The sequence below is a fragment of the Gymnoscopelus microlampas genome, assembly GCF_963454915.1.
Source record: "Gymnoscopelus microlampas genome assembly, chromosome: 20".
NCBI classification, from domain to species: domain Eukaryota; kingdom Metazoa; phylum Chordata; class Actinopteri; order Myctophiformes; family Myctophidae; genus Gymnoscopelus; species Gymnoscopelus microlampas.
Window position 1 is genome coordinate 41,601,318 of NC_139957.1, and position 18,037 is coordinate 41,619,354.

General features: G+C 42.1%; 1 protein-coding gene across 1 annotated transcript in view; it reads left to right on the plus strand.

Moving 5' to 3' along the window:
- The window catches only part of crim1 (cysteine rich transmembrane BMP regulator 1 (chordin-like)), a 238,981-nt gene that overhangs the window by 148,080 nt on the left and 72,864 nt on the right, over positions 1-18,037 (plus strand). The window contains exon 6 of the mRNA XM_084045810.1: positions 15,564-15,746. Coding sequence (XP_083901936.1) covers positions 15,564-15,746 — 183 coding nt within the window. The remainder of the gene's footprint in view (positions 1-15,563; positions 15,747-18,037) is intronic.

The window sequence follows — 18,037 nt, forward strand, 5'->3', positions numbered from 1 at the left end:
GAAGACTTTAGCTGAAAATAGCCGATCGATCACGACGCGTTGTCGATTTTCGGGCATAAAAGACACTAGTACAGAGCCCTGCGGGACTCCGGTCAACCGCACATCGGGGTTTAATTGGTTAATTACTTTCCACCACTGCCTCTAATGGAACCCCACATGAACCTGGGCCCCCCCCCCCCCTCTCTCTCTCTCTCTCTCTCTCTCTCTCTCTCTCTCTCTCTCTCTCTCTCTCTCTCTCTGCCAGGCTTCAGAGACAGTGAGAAGGAGAGAGAGAGAGAGCGGTGCTGCTCTCTCTGTTTTCAAAGCCATCTGTCTCTTCAGATGTCCCCAGGTGTCTCTCACAGTCACACTCATGCATGAGACACAATGAATGGACCCGAGTTTATCTAACCCATGAAGACCTGACTGAGGCCCATTCTTACTAATGTCTTCTAAATGCCAACAGTATTCTGAAAAAAACATATGTTTCTATATCAGTGGTGCTCAATCTTTTTCATGTCAAGGACCCCCAAAATGATATGTATTTGGCCGCGGACCCCCATCTCAAAATGTGTTGTTCCAGGGACCCCCCAGAAGCAAAGATTTGAGTTACAAATGTTGGCTTTAAAACAATATATATTCCAAGATTTGCAAAAACTTTCACGATTTCTCAAAAATAGCAGATCTACAAGCTCGTAGCGCGGCACTCGGTGCCGCGCTACGAGCTTGTAGATCTGCTATTTTTGAATAGCCAAAGTGTAAAATAATGCTTTTTAGCTCAAATCAAAAAATGACACAGATGCGTTCCAGGTCTTAAAGGGCTAATCTCCTCTAGCACATCACACACACACACACACACACACACACACACACACACACACACACACACACACTCTCTCTCTCCGCTGGTGTGTGACCAGTCGATGCCACCACTACTGGATTTACAATCAGATGTCATTTAATTAACTTCAGTGTTGCTTCGGGTGGGTTGGAGGTGGTTGGAGGTGGTTTTGGGGGGGGGGGGTGGGGGGGGGGGGGGATCTCACAGATAAAACACAATCGATGGGTCTCTTTGTTTTGCCTCCTGCTGAAGAAAGGAACAGCCAATTAATACGGTATTGAATGGCCCCACGCTCCATCCTAATCTTCAGTCCGATCAAGCTTGATTTTGATCTTATAAGCCACTTAACCCATTAAGACCTGGAACTGTGTCATTTTTAGATTTGAGCTAAAAAAGCATTATTTTACACTTTGGGCTATTCAAAAATAGCAGATATACAAGCTCATAGCACGGCACCGAGTGCCGCGCTACAAGCTTGTAGATCTGCTATTTTTGAAAATTCGTGAAAATGTGTGCAAATCTTTGAATATATATGTATTTTAAAGCGAATTTTTAACTCAAATCTTTGCTTCTGGGGGGTCCCTGGAACAAAATATTTTGATGGGGGTCCGCAGCCAAATATATATCATTCTGGGCGTCCTTGACATGAAAAAGATTGAGCACCACTGATATAGAAACATACGTTATTTTCAGAATACTGTTGAGATTTAGGAGACATGTAGAATCGGCTTCAGGTCTCAATGGCTTAAGGCCTTATATCAGTGCTTCTCAAAGTGGGGTCCAGGGAAAGTTGAGGAGCTCTTTGAGTGTCATGTCCAGAGGGTTAGCACAGAGCGTGTAGCGGTGCTGGCAAAGTTGGCACGGAATCTAACTAGTTTTTTTCCACTTTTTTTGTGATTTTTTTTTCCCGCCTATGACATGCCCAAAATAGGGATCGATTATTAATCAATGATATATTTGTTTTAAATAACCAATTATTGATTACAATTTGTGTTGTAATCAATTATTTTGATTATAGTTTGATTAAGTAGATATAAGAGAGGTTTCTAGTCGACAGGCTAACATCTTGGCTAATAATGGGCCATTATAGTTCACACACATTAGTCACCCCATGGAGACTTGTATTCATGGATTTTTTTATTTTTTTTGTCACATTCCTAAGACAATAATTAGATGACCAGCGGACCGGTAGGCAGCGGTTCCGGTAGGAAACACAAAGGAGACTATTATGTGTCTCCTCACTGGCAGTGAACTAAACCCTTTAAGGCCAGTCCACACCTAATAATGTACTTAGAGGAATCTGGGCCTTAAAGGGATATTTCACTTTCAAAAAAACTTTAGGTCATTTTATCATCTACTCAGGCTTTTGTGAGCCCCGCCCCCAGACAAGTTGCTTGATTCAGTATTTAGATATTTGATATTCATTTTATCAGACACGCCCCCTTCCTATACAAACCCATTATAACTTCAAACTCCATTTTTAGCTTGTTAGATTCATCAAAAACACCCGTCCTTGGTTCTGGTGACTCACCCTGCCCTCCTAATGCGCGAGGGGGCCGTATTTTTTTTGATAACTTTTTTCATTTATTTTCAATATTTTTTGGGGGATAATGAGAGAAATTTAATACAATAAAACAATTAAATAAAATAAATTAAAAAAGTTATAAAAGAAACACAGCCCCCTCACGTATTAGGAGGGCAGGGTGAGTCACCAGAACCAAGGACGGGATTTTTGATGAATCTAAATGGTTAAAAATGGAGTTTGAATTGTAATGGGTTTGTATAGGAAGGGGGCGTGTCTGATAAAATGAATATCAAATATCTAAATACTGAATAATATATATATATATATATATATATATATATATATATATATATATATATATATATATATATATATTCAAAGCTTTGCACACATTTTCACGATTTTTCAAAAATAGCAGATCTACAAGCTCTTGTAGATCTGCTATTTTTGAATAGCCGAAGAAATCTTTAAAATGACACAGATGCGTTCGCGGTCTCAATAATGGATTAACTTACGAAAAAAACACAAAAAGTCGAAAAATATGGAGATAGGAGGTTTCTGCTCCAACAGCAACCATATATATCAGAGGAGGAGGAGGAGGAGGAGGAGGAACGTTCCGTTCCATATAAGTGGAACAAAGGAGGAGGAGAGAGAGAGCTGGTGCTATATAGACCCTTGGGATTGAATAGCTCTGATTGCAAATTGGAGCTCGAGATCCAATTAGCTGTGGCTCCATTCTAATGGCACAAACACCAATACACCCTGTGCTGTGCTGTGTGTGTGTGTGTGTGTGTGTGTGTGTGTGTGTGTGTGTGTGTGTGTGCTGTGCTGTGCTGTGCTGTGCTGTGCTGTGCCAGCCCAGCGTCCTTTATAGGATTAGAAGAGAAGTAGTAGACTCAGCATCATCTGTTGCCACGGTTACATGATCTGAAGTCCAATCGCATGCAGCACTTCACACACACAAGGCCGGGCGAGAGAGGAGAGAGAGAGGAAGCGCACACACACGCACACATATACACATATACACACACACACACACACACACACACACACACACACACACACACACACACACACATTTTAACCATTTATTTATGTCCACATAAAGGATAATACATACAGGGACACAAATATTAAAGGTGCAGTAGGGTTACATTCACAAAATCATGGCAGATGTTTTCATGATACAATAGGCATGTCACTCAGTGCTCTACGGGTATAAGTAACAGCGTCTCCGCCATATGTGGCGACTGCCAATTATAGCGGAGATAGCACAATACTTTGCCAGCCTTTTTGCCTCCTTTTTGGGCATCCTAAGTTGTTGAAGTCCTCTAACAACTAGTCTGTGGGTATGTCCCAGGCTGCCGAATATAAAGACAAATAGTCTGCACCTATAACCTAGCTCTGAGATGGTATGTAGGAGTGGTTGGTATTTAATGACCTTGGTCATAAAGGCCTCCTCTAGGCTAAGGTCAAAGGTGCATGCTATCTCTAACACAGACACTTCCCTGGACTCTTCATTCACCACAACAACATCTGGTGTATTAGCTGTCAAAGATGTAAAGATGTCTGGGTTATCACAGAGGTGGAACATGGATGAAGTGACACGGGAATGTTTATACATTCTCACTGTAGATGCATGATATTTTGATATGTCCTTCGCTATGAGCTCCACTATTCTATCGTGACGTGCTATGTACATCCCTTTGTATGCATAACAGCCATTCAAGATGTGCGACAGTGTTTCAGTGATCTGTTCTGTGGTGTGGTGCATGCAATGAGGAACCTGAGTGCTGGGGAACCAGATGGAGAGGTTGAGTCTGGTGGGAAGGACTTGTAGTCTGGCTTTAACTGTGAATGTGGTGATGTCCTCATTGAGTGCAGTGTTCTTAAGAAATGAGTGTGAGACAGAGTGATCAGCATAGGGAAGACATGCGAGTTTCCCTTGTAGTTTTACACACACACACACACACACACACACACACACACACACACACACACACATATACAGACGCACGCATGCACACACTCAGATATTTTACTTAAGTAAGAGTAGCGATACCACACTATCTAAAAAATACCGGTACTCTGTTACTAGTAAAAGGCCTGTGTTCAAAATGTTACTGGAGTAAGAAGTACACAAGTATTGGCATCAGAATATACTTAAAGCACCAACATTAAAAAGTACTAAAATGTTTGAAAATAGCCGATCTACAAGCTCACAACGCGTCGCGATGCGACGCGTTGTGAGCTTGTAGATCTGCTATTTTCAAATAGCCTATGTATATATAATAGGGCTGAAGTGGTTAATGTATGTTTTATAATATAATAATTTGTATCTGCAAAGTAACTAGTAACTAAAGTTTTCAAATAATTGTAGTGGAGTAAAAAGTACAATATTTGCCTCTGAGATGTAGTGGAGTAGAAGTAAAAGTATAGACAATTGTAAATACTCAAAATTGTATGTACTGTAAGTACAGTACTTGAGTAAATGTTCTTAGTTACTTTACACCACTGCATACATACACACGTGCACACACACACACACGCGCGCGCACACACAGTCACACAATGCAGCTTCACACTAAGTCAAGTTTGCACATCTCAAGGACGCATTGGAAAAGCCAGAGAGAGAGAAATGCCCCAGGCATACAGAAGCGAAGGGAACTCCCTCCCTCTTTTTCAAAGCCCCTCGTTTGTTTGTCTCTCTCTCTCTCTCTCTCTCTCTCTCTCTCTCTGTGAACCCACTGTCCTCTTTAGTAAACATTACAGACTCAATGTCTTCATGGATGTATGGTTGCTGTCAGCCACAGAGCTCTGGAAGTCTCCACATCTACTGTCTGTCTCTACGAGCAGATTAGATCTACAAGCTCGCTTTGTAGCTTTTTGGATTGTCTCCTTTTCACTCTATATATTGTATATTTTGTCGCCGTCGTTCGGGAAAACGTATACACTGTCCAAAACGTGTTACTTTTCAGGATTCAAATGTATTTTGGACAAAATTATATTTTATTCATACAAAAAAGCTTACATAGTACTGCTTCAACCCATTAAGACCTGGAACGCATCTGTGTCACTTTAGATTTCTTTGGCTATTCAAAAATAGCAGATATACAACCGCGCTACGAGCTTGTAGATCTGCTATTTTTGAAAAATATTGAAAAAAATTGTTTTCGATTTTTTTTTCAAAAAACTGTTAGGATTTAGAACATTTTTAAGAATCGTCTCAGGTCTTAATGGGTTAATTCGAAATGAAAGAAACATTATAATAAAATAATAAATATGGAGATAACGTTTTCTGCCAGACAGTGATTGATTGATTGATTGATTGATTTGATTGATTGAACACTTTATTAACAGTTTGCAAAGACAAGCACAGTGAAGTAGAGTTCAATACAATGTCTGTTAAGATGATTTTAAACCTAAGAAAGCACTATGGCTTGTTTCCATTGGGTTCCTTTGTACTCAATTCATCGAATAGTGCTGTAGATCGTCTATTTTCGGCGAAAAGAGATTTGGTTTTTGACGCAAAATACTTCAGGGGTTTAAGTGGTTAAAGTCGATTTGCAGGCCTACTGCTGCTACCACTGGTTGAGTGAGGTTAACTTTACGCGTGCGCGCGCGCGTGCGTGCGTGCGTGCGTGCGTGCGTGCGTGCGTGCGTGCGTGCGTGCGTGCGTGTGTGTGTATTACTATACTTGGGAGGACCAAACGTCGCCACAACTATAGTAGAATAAGAGAAATTGTTATTTTATGGTTGAAAGAAGATTTTTAGAGATACTTTTACGATTAGAAAAAGATTCAGGTTGAGGTTTAGGATTAGACCTTTAGATCGTTAGGTTTAGGGTTCGGGGTTGTAGATTTCCCCCTATCTTATACCTAGTTGTGCGGCGATGTCAAACATTGGAAAATAGCCGATCTACAAGCTCACAACGTGTCGCAGCGCGACGCGTTGTGAGCTTGTAGATCGGCTATTTTTCAGCTTTAGACTTGCGGTTAAAAATGCCCCCAAAAATGTATAAATCAATCATAAAATCGGCTTCCTAAAATGTTGATGTCCTCAAAGTATGGTAATACAACGAGTGTGTGTGTGTGTGTGTGTGTGTGTGTGTGCGTGTGTGTGTGTGTGTGTGTGTGTGCGTGTGCGTGTGCGTGCGTGTGTGTGTGTGTGTGTGCGCGCTCTCGCTCCGCAGTGAATTCCTGATGAAGTTATCACAATCAAATATTAAAGAGGCAATTTCCCTGCTCCTTCATCCCCTCCCGGCTAGCAGCTCTCTAGTCCGTGTAAACAAACTCTCCCATGTGGGCCTAAAGGTCAGCCTGGAAATAAATAGAGGTCTGAGTGGAGGCTGGTTGTACTTGTTGGTGTGTAATAATAATAATAATAATAATAATAATAATAATACCTGAGATTTATATACTGTAGTGTTTTTCCAAGTACTCAAAGTTGCTTTACATATAATGTGCGTGGGGGCTGGTATAAATCAGGCATTACAACACCATCACAGCCCGACAAAATAAAACGTTGTCGCCTAAATCAGCTGTAGATTTTGTTGACTAAAACAGGGGTCTTCAGCAGGGGGTCTGGAACCCCTAGGGGGTCCTCAGAGTTGCTACAGGGCGTCCGCTAAATCTCTGTATTATTTTTATTTTTTTTACCTTTTTGAGTGGTGCCAACCACTCCTACATTTGACTTTGTCCGTATATCTGTCCGTCCGTCCGTATGTCCGTCCGTATGTTTGAGCACGGCTGATTGGTCAAGCTTTACTTTAGCCAAAAATAGCAGATCTACAAGCTCACAACGCCTCGCAGCGTGAGGCGTTGTGAGCTTGTAGATCGGCTATTTTTGGCAAAGAGGCTATAGGTGTAGAGGGAAAAAAGAGCAGACCACGTAAAAAAAAATTTTTGAATCTGAAACACAATTTCATACGATATAGAGGAGGGGGTCCCTGCTTCATCTCTCTCCTAGCTAGGGGGTCCTTGGCCTGAAAACGTTGAAGACCCCTACCCCTGTATTAGGCCGATTAGCCGAAGTAACGATTCCGGGTTCCTCACTGTTTGGCTCCCAGCCCCTAGTTGTGTTCACAGACAATCCGTTGAATTGTCGCACGTTGTCGACTACAGAACAAAACTACAAGTAAGAACAATTTAAAAACCAACATCCCCCCCCCCCCCGGTATCCCAACATGCGCCTGGGAATCCCATTTCCGAGCAAACGCTGTGTATTTCAACTCTAAAGCTTTGTAGCGGGATTGACACACACAGGGTATTATGGAGCTTGTTGCATAACCCATTGAGACCGGGGAACGCATCTGTGTGACATTTTTAGATTCATTTGGCTATTCAAAAAATAGCAGATCTACAAGCCCATAGCGCGGCACCGAGTGCTACGCTATGAGATCTGCTATTTTTTGGGGGGAAAATGTTGCAAATCTTTGAACATATAATTTTTTTAAGTGAACATTTGTAATTCAAATCTTTGCTTCTGGGAGATTCTACAAAATGTCATCTAAATCCTAACAGTTTTCAGAAAAAAAACCTATGTTGCTATAATATCAGTGGTTATCAAAAATGATATGTATTTGGCCGTGGACCCCCCATATCAAAATGTTTTGTTCCAGGGACCCCCAGAAGTTGTAACAGAGTTTAAAAATGTTCGCGTTAAAAATGTATACATTCAAAGATCTGCACCGATTTTCACGATTCTTTCAAAAAAATAGCAGATCTACAAGCTCATAGCGCGGCACTCGGTGCCGCGCTATGAGCTTGTATATCTACTATTTTTTTAATAGCCAAATAAATCTTAAGAATGACACACAGATGCGTTCCCGGTCTTTAAAGGGATAAGCAAAAGCACAGCGGCGTCGAGGAAAGGCTTTGCAACAGCGGCGACGGTGAAATCCACACCCTGCCTTGATGCTCTCGCTCTTTCAGCACGCCGCTAGTTTGACGAGACAAGGCAGGCAGGCAGGGCACCGGAGACGCGATGGATTGCATGGTAATGACATCACCCAGGCGTGAAATCCAAAGAGCCGGGAGAATGAGGCATCGGGGGGGGACGAACGGCACCCCCAGCGCTGGCACAACTTAAAGCCCTTCATTGAACGGGACAAACGCTAGCTGTTCCTCCAGGCATAAAAGAAACATACCTGAGTGTATTTGGAATCAAAGAAACGCGTACCTGCAGTACATTTAACCCATTAAGACCTGGAACTCTGTCATTTTTAGATTTGAGCTAAAAAGCCTTTTTAGTTTTTTACACTTCTACACAAAGTTTTACACTTTGGCTATTCAAAAATAGCAGATATACAAGCTCATAGCGCGGCACCGAGTGCCGCGCTACGAGCTTGTAGATCTGCTGTTTTTGAAAAATCATGAAAATGTGTGCAAATCTTTGAATATATATATATTTTTTAAGCGAACATTTTTAACTCAAATCTTTGCTTCTGGGGGGGTTTTGATGGGGGTCCGTGGCCAAATACATATAATTTTGGGGGGTCCTTGACATGAAAAAGATTGAGCACCACTGATATAGAAACATACGTTTTTCAGAATACTGTTGAGATTTAGGAGACATGTAGAATCGGCTTCAGGTCTCAATGGGTTAAATCAAAGCACGAGCTGACGGTGTCTGTTTGGGATGGAAACTGGAAACTCAACTTCTACTCCCTACTACTTCAGTACAGTGTGCTGTGTACAAGGGTGCAGCTTCCTGTTCTGAAAGTGAGTCCATATACTGTAGGAAGTGAGTTCAAGTGACGGTTCATATGAATGGGCCTGTAGTTTTGCTGTTTTTTACCCCTGCTGGTGTCAATGCAAGTGGGTGAGTTTTTGACGATCTTTAGACTACATTTTCTTACCTTTAATAAAAATGGTCATAAATACTATATGCTTCCAGTCGCTAGTTTAAAGTCTTCTTTCAATCATCATGATATGCGTTTTGGTAAATTATGATCTCATTTAGGGATGTTCGATATTATCGGCCTCCCGATATTATCGGCCGATATCGGAAAATATCTGTATCGTTTTTGAGTGGTGCCAACCACTCCTACATTTGACTTTGTCTGTGTGTCCGTCTGTATGTTTGAGCATGGCTGATTGGTCAAGCTTCACGTGACACGTGACAATATGTTGTCACGTGTCACGTGACAACATATTGTTGCTGATTGCAACACAAGGATGCAACCAGTTACACTTTCAAAGGCACCACTCTCTTCACACTGGGTGTGTTTTTTTTTTATTTGTTTTAATTCTTTTTAAATAAGTTACTGGAGTTCTTACTGTATGGTGTGTGTGATATGATACCATAATCACAGTAATCCCCGCATATATCGGTATCGGTTGATATCGGTATCGGTAATTAAGAGTTGGACAATATCGGTATATCGGTTATCGGTAAAAAAGACAATATCGGACAACCGTAGTCTCATTTATTTTAAGATTGGCGATACAGAAGGGTATGCTCTAGGAAGGGTGCGGGATGATTTGATTGACAAGCTACACAACCAATAGCATTCATTGTGCAGGATATGACGCGATATAGAAAGATGGCGGATTTTAAATTGCTTCATTTACGGTCTGTAGAAATCAATGGCGTAGCTTTGTCCATTCTTTTTTTACAGTCTATGACTGTATATAGTGTATCAGCTATTGCATTTTTATGGATAATCTTTTTTTCCCCGGGTACTTCACATCGGGGTCACCACAGCGGATTATCCGTTTCCGTCTGGTTTTCTGCGTCTTCCTCCTCTGTGACTCCATGTCACCTGCATGTCGTCTCTCCCTCCCGCATCCACGAACAAACCTCCTCTTTGGCCTTCCTCCTCTTCTCCTCTTACCTGGCAGCTCCATCTTCAGCATCCTCCTCCCAATGTATATCCCTCACCTCTCCTCTGCATGCGTCCAAACCATCTTAACCGCGCCTCTCTTGCTTTATCCCCAAACCCTCTAAACCTGGGCTGATCCTCTAAGACCGGGATATATATATAGTTTTTTCTATTTGGCATAGGCAGATCTACAAGCTCATAGCGCGGCACCGGGTGCCGCGCTATGAGCTTGTAGATCTGCTATTTCTTGAAAAATCTGTAAATCTATATGTATTATTTTTTAAGCAAACATTTTTTAACTCAAATCTTTGCTTCTGGGGGGGGGGGGGGGGGGGGCCTTGAACAACATGTTTTGAGATGGGGGTTCCGCTGCCAATTACATATCATTCTGGGTTATTCTGTGACATGAAAAAAGTTTGAGAACCACTGATATTATAGCAGCATAAGTTTTTTTCAAAAAAAACTGTTAGGATTTAGAAGACATTTGTAGAATCCCCCAGAAGCCAAGATTTGAGTTAAAAATGTTAACGATTTTTCAGATCTGCTATTTTTGAATAGCCAAAGAAATCTAAAATGACAGATGCTTTCTTTGAGGGTGAGATGAGGGTCAGCAGAGGGTCAGCGGCCAAATATTTATATCAATTTGGGGGTCCTTGGCCTGAAAAAGGTTGGAGAACTACTAGCCTTCAGGGTGCATTTGGTTCCATGTGTACGCTCTCAGAGGTGTCAAATGCGGGGTCAAATGTGTATCCGTGGCCTAATGCATATCAAACCTGGGGGGGCCTTTAAATTCCAAAGGTTGAGCATCGCTGATTTAATAAGGCTCGTTTCAGACAGGAAATGAAGTGAGGAGCTGCATAAACTGTGAATCATGCAAATCCTTCTCCACTAGATTCCCAGAATGATAAAAAATATATATATATATATATATATATATATTAGCTAGAAATGAGCATAATAGAACACCTTTAACCTGCACCGCTGAGGAGCGGGGAGTTAATGGCTGCGTGTGCGTGTGTGTGTGTGTGTGTGTGTGTGTGTGTGTGTGTGTGTGTGTGTGTCTCTGTGCGTATGTGTGTGTGCGTCACTGCGCCATTATATCAAGCACCAGTTGAAAGGTGAATTTTGCACCTTTTGTTGCTATGGATACTGGGGAAAGGCTGATTCCATCATGAACGTTTGTGTGTGTGCGCACGTGCGTGTGCACACACACACACACGCGCACGCACGCACGCACGCACGCACGCACGCACGCACGCACGCACGCACGCACGCACGCACGCACGCACGCACGCACGCACACACACACACACACACACACACACACACACACACACACACACACACACACACACACACACACACACACACACACACACACACACACACACACACACACACACACAGATGGTTGTGTCTGTTTCCATGTCTTTGTCCATGGTCTCTCTGTGTGTCTGTCTGTCCATAATAATAATAATAATAATAATAATACATCACACTTATAAAGCGCTTTTCTTAGTATCCAAAGTCGCTTTACAAAACAAATCAAAATAAACAACTTTATGAGGAGAGAAAAATAGTTAAAAGGCAAAAACATTGAGCAAAGAGAAAAACATTAATATAAGACTAAAAGGCAGAGAGGGAGATTTGAGGCGGTGAACGCAAGTCTGAAAAAGTGGGTTTTAAGAGAGGCTTTGAACACGGCAAAGGGTGGGGGCGGCTTTGATGTGAGGTGGGAGTGGGTTCCAACAAAAATAGCCGATCTACAAGCTCTCAACGCCTCGCAGCGCGAGGCGTTGAGAGCTTGTAGATCGGCTACAGCTGATGTAGATCTGCTATTTTTGGCTAAAGTTCTCCTCAGAAAAGGGATGTTAGGGTTCAAGTACCCTAAGGTAAAAAAAAAAAATCATATCACACAAAGATTTGGCGGACCCCCTGTAGTAACTCTGAGGACCCCCGAGGGGTCCCGGACCCCCTGTTGAAGACCCCTGATCTTGACCATTTCCATTCTGAGCGAACAGTGGTCATCAGAAATGAATGAATGCTCTGTTCATACATATAGCATAGGTAAGTAACACTATCGTCTCTGTCGGGTGGAAACCTGTCCAAAAAAATATTACTTTTCAGGATTCAAATTCCAAAATAGCAAAAGTTGCAGATCTACAAGCTCAAAACGCGCCTCGCAAGTCTGTATATCTACTATTGTTGTGTGACGCTGTAGTATGATCAAGTAGGGCGTTCATTGACAAAAGAAAACAACACAAAAAGTTCCAATATGGAGATGAGGGGTTTTTAGCCCCACGTTGCAGACAGACAGTACAATGGCGGGGTTTCTCTGTTCTGTTGATGCACTCCTCATCATCAGGCTGTGTGTAGAACCGTCTGACCTGAACACTTCAAAATGTACACATAATGAGCTGCAGCGTTCATTATTTACACCAGCACCGTCTAATTAACCCGTTAAGACCGGGAACGCATCTGCGTCATGCTTTAAAATTTCTGAAAAATCGTGAAAATGTGTAATTTTTGAATGTATATGTTTTTTTTAAAGCAAACATTTTTAACTCAAATATTTGCTTCTGGGGGATTCTACAAATGTCTTCTAAATCCTAACAGTTTTTGAAATTGTATTATGTTGCTATAATATCAGTGGTTCTCAAACTTTTTTCATGTCAAGGACCACCCAAAATGTTGTTCCAGGGACCCCCAGAAGCAATGATATGAGTTAAAAATTTTCGCTTTAAAAAAACTATATATATGAAGATTTACACAAATTTTAGTGATAAAAAAAAAAAAATAGCAGATCTATATCTAGAATAATGGTCAAAGTGGTTACACAGATGCTTTCCCGGTCTTAATGGGTTAAGCTCTTCAAAAGTCACAACTGAACTGAGCTTCTTTTGTATGCTAGACAGAGGGGGGGGTGTGTGTGTGTGTGTGTGTGTGTGTGTGTGTGTGTGTGTGTCTGTGCGTGCGTGTGCGCGTGTGTGCGTGCGTGCGCACAAAACCATATCGTAAAGCAGTGGTTCGCGAACTCGGTTGTGAGCTTGTTGATCTGCTATTTTCTGTTGGATGTTGGGGTTTGAGCAGTTCACACAATAATTGAGAAAAGCACCTTGGGCTGTGCCGTCGGGTGTTGTTTTGGACCTCTGTGGAGGCCGTTAAAATTGTTGAATGCAAACCGCAAGTGCATCATTATCAGACTTATATACTGTATATATATATATATATATATATATATATATTTATATATACCATGGAGGTCAGTTACAATTCAAACGAGAGTTTTCTCTCATTCCTGATGACCATTGTGCCCTGAGGGGTCAAACACATCTCTGGAAAACAAAGACCCTGCCATCCATAATGATAACCTTAACTTAACTATTCTAGTTAATAACAAGTAAGACGCGCAAACACTGGAAGCGAACGCAGCTCGAAAATATTGTATATTTACAGACTTTGTGTGTGTGTGTGTGTGTGTGTGTTTGTGTTTTGACTGTAGCTGCACTCTGGCGCACTCTGTTGGCCGCACCCAGGCAGTGCACTGCACACAGACACACACACAAGCCGAGCAGACTTTCATAGTAAGCTCCACTTGGGCGGAGGCGCGCCTCCTTCCGCGTTCGCAACCAAACAGGGGATTGGGCCATGGCAACATTTGGGATAGCTTTGCTAAATTCATTGGAGCAAAGTTATACGTGGATAGATGATAATTATAAACTTTATTTGTATCGCACTTTTGATGACATGAAATTCAGCTCAAAGTGCTTTACAGAGCAAGAATAAAGCACAAGTGCTTTACAGAACAAGAATAAAGCACAAGTGCTTTACAGAACAAGAATAAAGCACAAGTGCTTTACAGAACAACAAACTTTCATTACACCTGGGTAAAACTGAATCCATCCTCTTTGGGCTCAGTCCTAACCTTAGCAAGGCTGAGAGTTTCACGATCAAAGTGGGTGAAAATGTTATCACAAGAAAGGAGGAAATTACCTACCTGGGTTCCATCTTGGAGGCAAACCTCTCCGGTAACAAAAACGCTGAAAAATGATCAAAAAGGTCCACAAAATAACACGATATTTGTGGAGGATTGATCGTCTAGTCAGTAAGAATACTCTGAAGATTCTTGCAGGGGCCCTCATACAAGGTTATTATGATTATGCATGCTCCTCATGGTATCACAACACCTCCAAGGCCTTAAAAACAAGGCTCCAAACATCCCAAAACAAACGTGTAAGGCTACTTCTTGGCCTCAATCACAAAACCCATCTAACCCCTGCTCATTTTGCTAGGATTGGATGGCTTAGGGTTGAGGACAGAGTACAGCAACTTGCTATGGGCCTGGTCTTCAACAACAGTGGGATCCCCCTGTATTTGTCAAAATACTTCCAAAATGTTAATGAAGTCCATGATCATAACACCAGAGGCAGCTCCACAAACCATGTTCAACCCAGATTTGGCTCAACAAAGCGAATGAACTCGTTCTCATGCTATTCATCAAAAAATGTGGAATGCCCTACCAAAAGGAGTAAAGGAGTGTAAAACCCTACTCACTTTCAAAACTGCCCTAAAGATACACCTTCAGGAGGCTGCAATTCAAAAATGGCCCCTGTCCAAGTCCTAACCTACCCCATGTCCTAACCTAACCTACCCCCTACCCCCCCCTCTCTCTCTTTCATCTCTTGTACATATTTTTCACTCTTCATACCAGTAACCTGTAAACTGATTGTATGACATTCTGTATAGTAGTGTGTATATCTGTCTGTCTCTTATATGTCATCATGATTTGTGTGCATGCCATGGGATCTCATCTTAAACAAGCTTAGTGCTTTATGAGTTTTCCAGTTTAGTAGACCTTGTATTGTGAATTTGTACTTCCATGTACTGTTATGTACTGTCATGTACTGTTCTCATGTCTTACTAAATAAAGTACACCAATCAATCAATCAATCAATAAGAATAAAGCACAAGTGCTTTACAGAACAAGAATAAAGCACAAGTGCTTTACAGAAAAAGTACACTTTTTTTTAACAATATCTGTGCCGCTCTATGAGCTTCTTTTTGTTTTAATCGTGAAGATTTGTGCAAATCTTTGAATATAGATATGTTTAAAGCCAACATTTGTAACTCAAGTCTTTGCTTCTAGGGGGTCCCAAGAACAAAATATTTTGAGATGGGGGGGGTCCCTGGCCAAATACATATCATTTTGGGGGTCCTTGACATGAAAAAAGTTTGAGAACGACTGGTCTAAATGCCATATGCTATCTAAATGACATTTCAACCCTGTGGTCAAGCCTGTAAGTAACAAGAACTTGAGAACAAGTGGCCGTCTCGTTGACATGTTTGTCATAATTACGTGATGTTTTATCCTTGTATCCTCTCTTCTCTTCCAGACACCAAGTCGGTGTGTGTGTTTGGCGGGGCGGAGCACAGCGAAGGAGAGCTCTTCCAATTGGACGCATGCCGCTTCTGCCGCTGCCAAGGGGGCGTGGCCAACTGCTACCACGCCCAGTGTGCGACTCTGCGTTGCCCGCGGCAGTACACGCCTCCGGGGGAATGCTGCCCCGTGTGTGAGGGTGAGTTGTACCCGCTGTAAAACCCTGTATCCGTCAAACGTGTTGATTCTGACGAAAAATGGATGTTGACTACTTTTTTTCACTTACGAAAGCGAAATAAAAACAAAATAAAATCTAAGCTATGACTAAAGTATAGTGACAACTTTGTCAACAAATAAAAACTAGACTAAAACGTTTGGGAGGCACTAGTGGAGAAGAGATCCAGTAGAACTAAGACAAGTCATCATGGGTGCTCGCAGGTGTCTCAGACCGAAAATAGCTGATCTACAAGCTCACAACGCATCACACGCAGCGCGACGTGTTGTGAGCTTGTAGATATGCTATTTTCGGCATGCAGCTAAGTGAAAATCAGCCATTTCGATCATCACGGCCCAGCAAAAATGAATGTTCTCGTTGTAAATCCTAATGGCTACCGGCACAAAGGACATCATAGTACGTCACAGATTGATACTATGACGTGTTACTATGACATAATAGTGTGTCTGTACTATGATGTCATATTGATATTGATCAGGCATCTCCATATGTGGGCATAATAGGAACGCAGACCGACTCAGATCTCCATTTTACTGTACGGGCATTAAATGCAAGGTCCTCTGCAATACCCATGCCAAGTCGTTCAGCCAGACAGTGCTCATGTTATGTGCGAGAGACACACACACACACACACACACACACACACACACACACACACACACACAGAGATATTCTGTGCAGTTATAGACTAATAGTTAGGGCTGTCAAAGTCAGCGCGTTAATACCGCATCAATGTTATATTTTAGCCACTTATTGCACGTTGATGGACAGCTCAAAACAAGTGACACATATTGCCCAGAAACCCTGAGAAGATGCTGCATTAGCATAAAAACAGGCTGCAGCAGTCAGATGGATATAATGTTCTGATACATGAACGTAAGGGTACTTTTGTAATATGGGAACTCACAATGTAGTGTCCACTACAAACTTTTTAACTCATTCAGTGCCAATGACGTGTAACACATCAAAACAGTGTTTTCAGTGTTTACGCTAGATGCCGATCTTCGCCAAGTGATCCTATGACTTCTGGAGAACAGTAGACCCGGAAATAATGTGATCACAACAAACCCAGCCCCGTCCCATCTAATGTTAAAGGATTTAGAAACTTATTATTTTTCTCCGCTTTCTTGTTTTTGGCGAGAACAAGTTATATTCAACAACCAATAACTAAATAACGGAGGGTCGCGGTGGCACGCTTGTTATTCGAAATATTCTGTGGCTCTTGGAAGGTTAGTAAAAATGCTAAAAAAATAAACGCTGGCACTGGCTGCAGACTGTTCTGAAACACTCTGGCAGGGAATGAGTTCAATAACATGAACATCGAAATGACATCTTGTAGTTGGGGAGAAAAAAGCGGAAGTATAGATAGACCCCTGAAGGACTCCGGTTGACTACGTTACGTATATATATATAAGGATTTAGATGGAGCATAACCTGAACCTACATCCACTGAAGTGCGATGCCATGTCCCATTGGCACAACCCTAATCACACAGTGCAGTAATTACAACAAGGAGTGCCGTCTGAGTCTCATGAGTGTGGAGCTCACTCCTGACAGGGAAAGGAAAAAGACTTGGCTGTCGGGTGGAAATCTTGTATCTCCAAAAACCCTTCCTTTTTTATTGTTATTTAAAATGTTCTTAGAATAGTGAAAACAGCCGATCTGCAAGCTCACACAGTGCGTCACCGTCGGTGACTGCTCATAAGTCTGACATCCCACTACTCCGACTACGTGGCTTCCGCGTGCGGTTAGGGATAGGGATAGGGTTAGTGATGTCGGAACAATGACATGTCGGAACAATTACATGTAACCGTCGCACCTCACGCTGACTCGTTGTGAGCTCGCAGATCAGCTATTTTCACTACTGTTGTGCAACACTCTTGTATGATGAAGCAGGGACGTGCACAGATAGACTCTAGGTGGTGCTAGAGCACCTGCCCTTTGCCCTCTTGACCGGAAGTGCCCTTTTTCAGTTTACAGCAGGGGTCTTCAACAGGGGGTCCGGGACCCCTAGGGGGTCCTCAGAGTTACTACAGGGGGTCCGCCAAATCTTTGTGATATGATTTTTCTTTTTACCATAACCACTCGAAACCTAGCATCCCTTTTCTGAGGAGAACTTTTGCCAAAAATAGCCGATCTACAAGCTCACAACGCCTCGCGCTGCGAGGCGTTGTGGGCTTGTAGATTGGCTATTTTTTCCAAAGAGGTATAGGTGTAGAGGGAAAAATAGAGCAGACCAAGTAAACAGAAAAAAA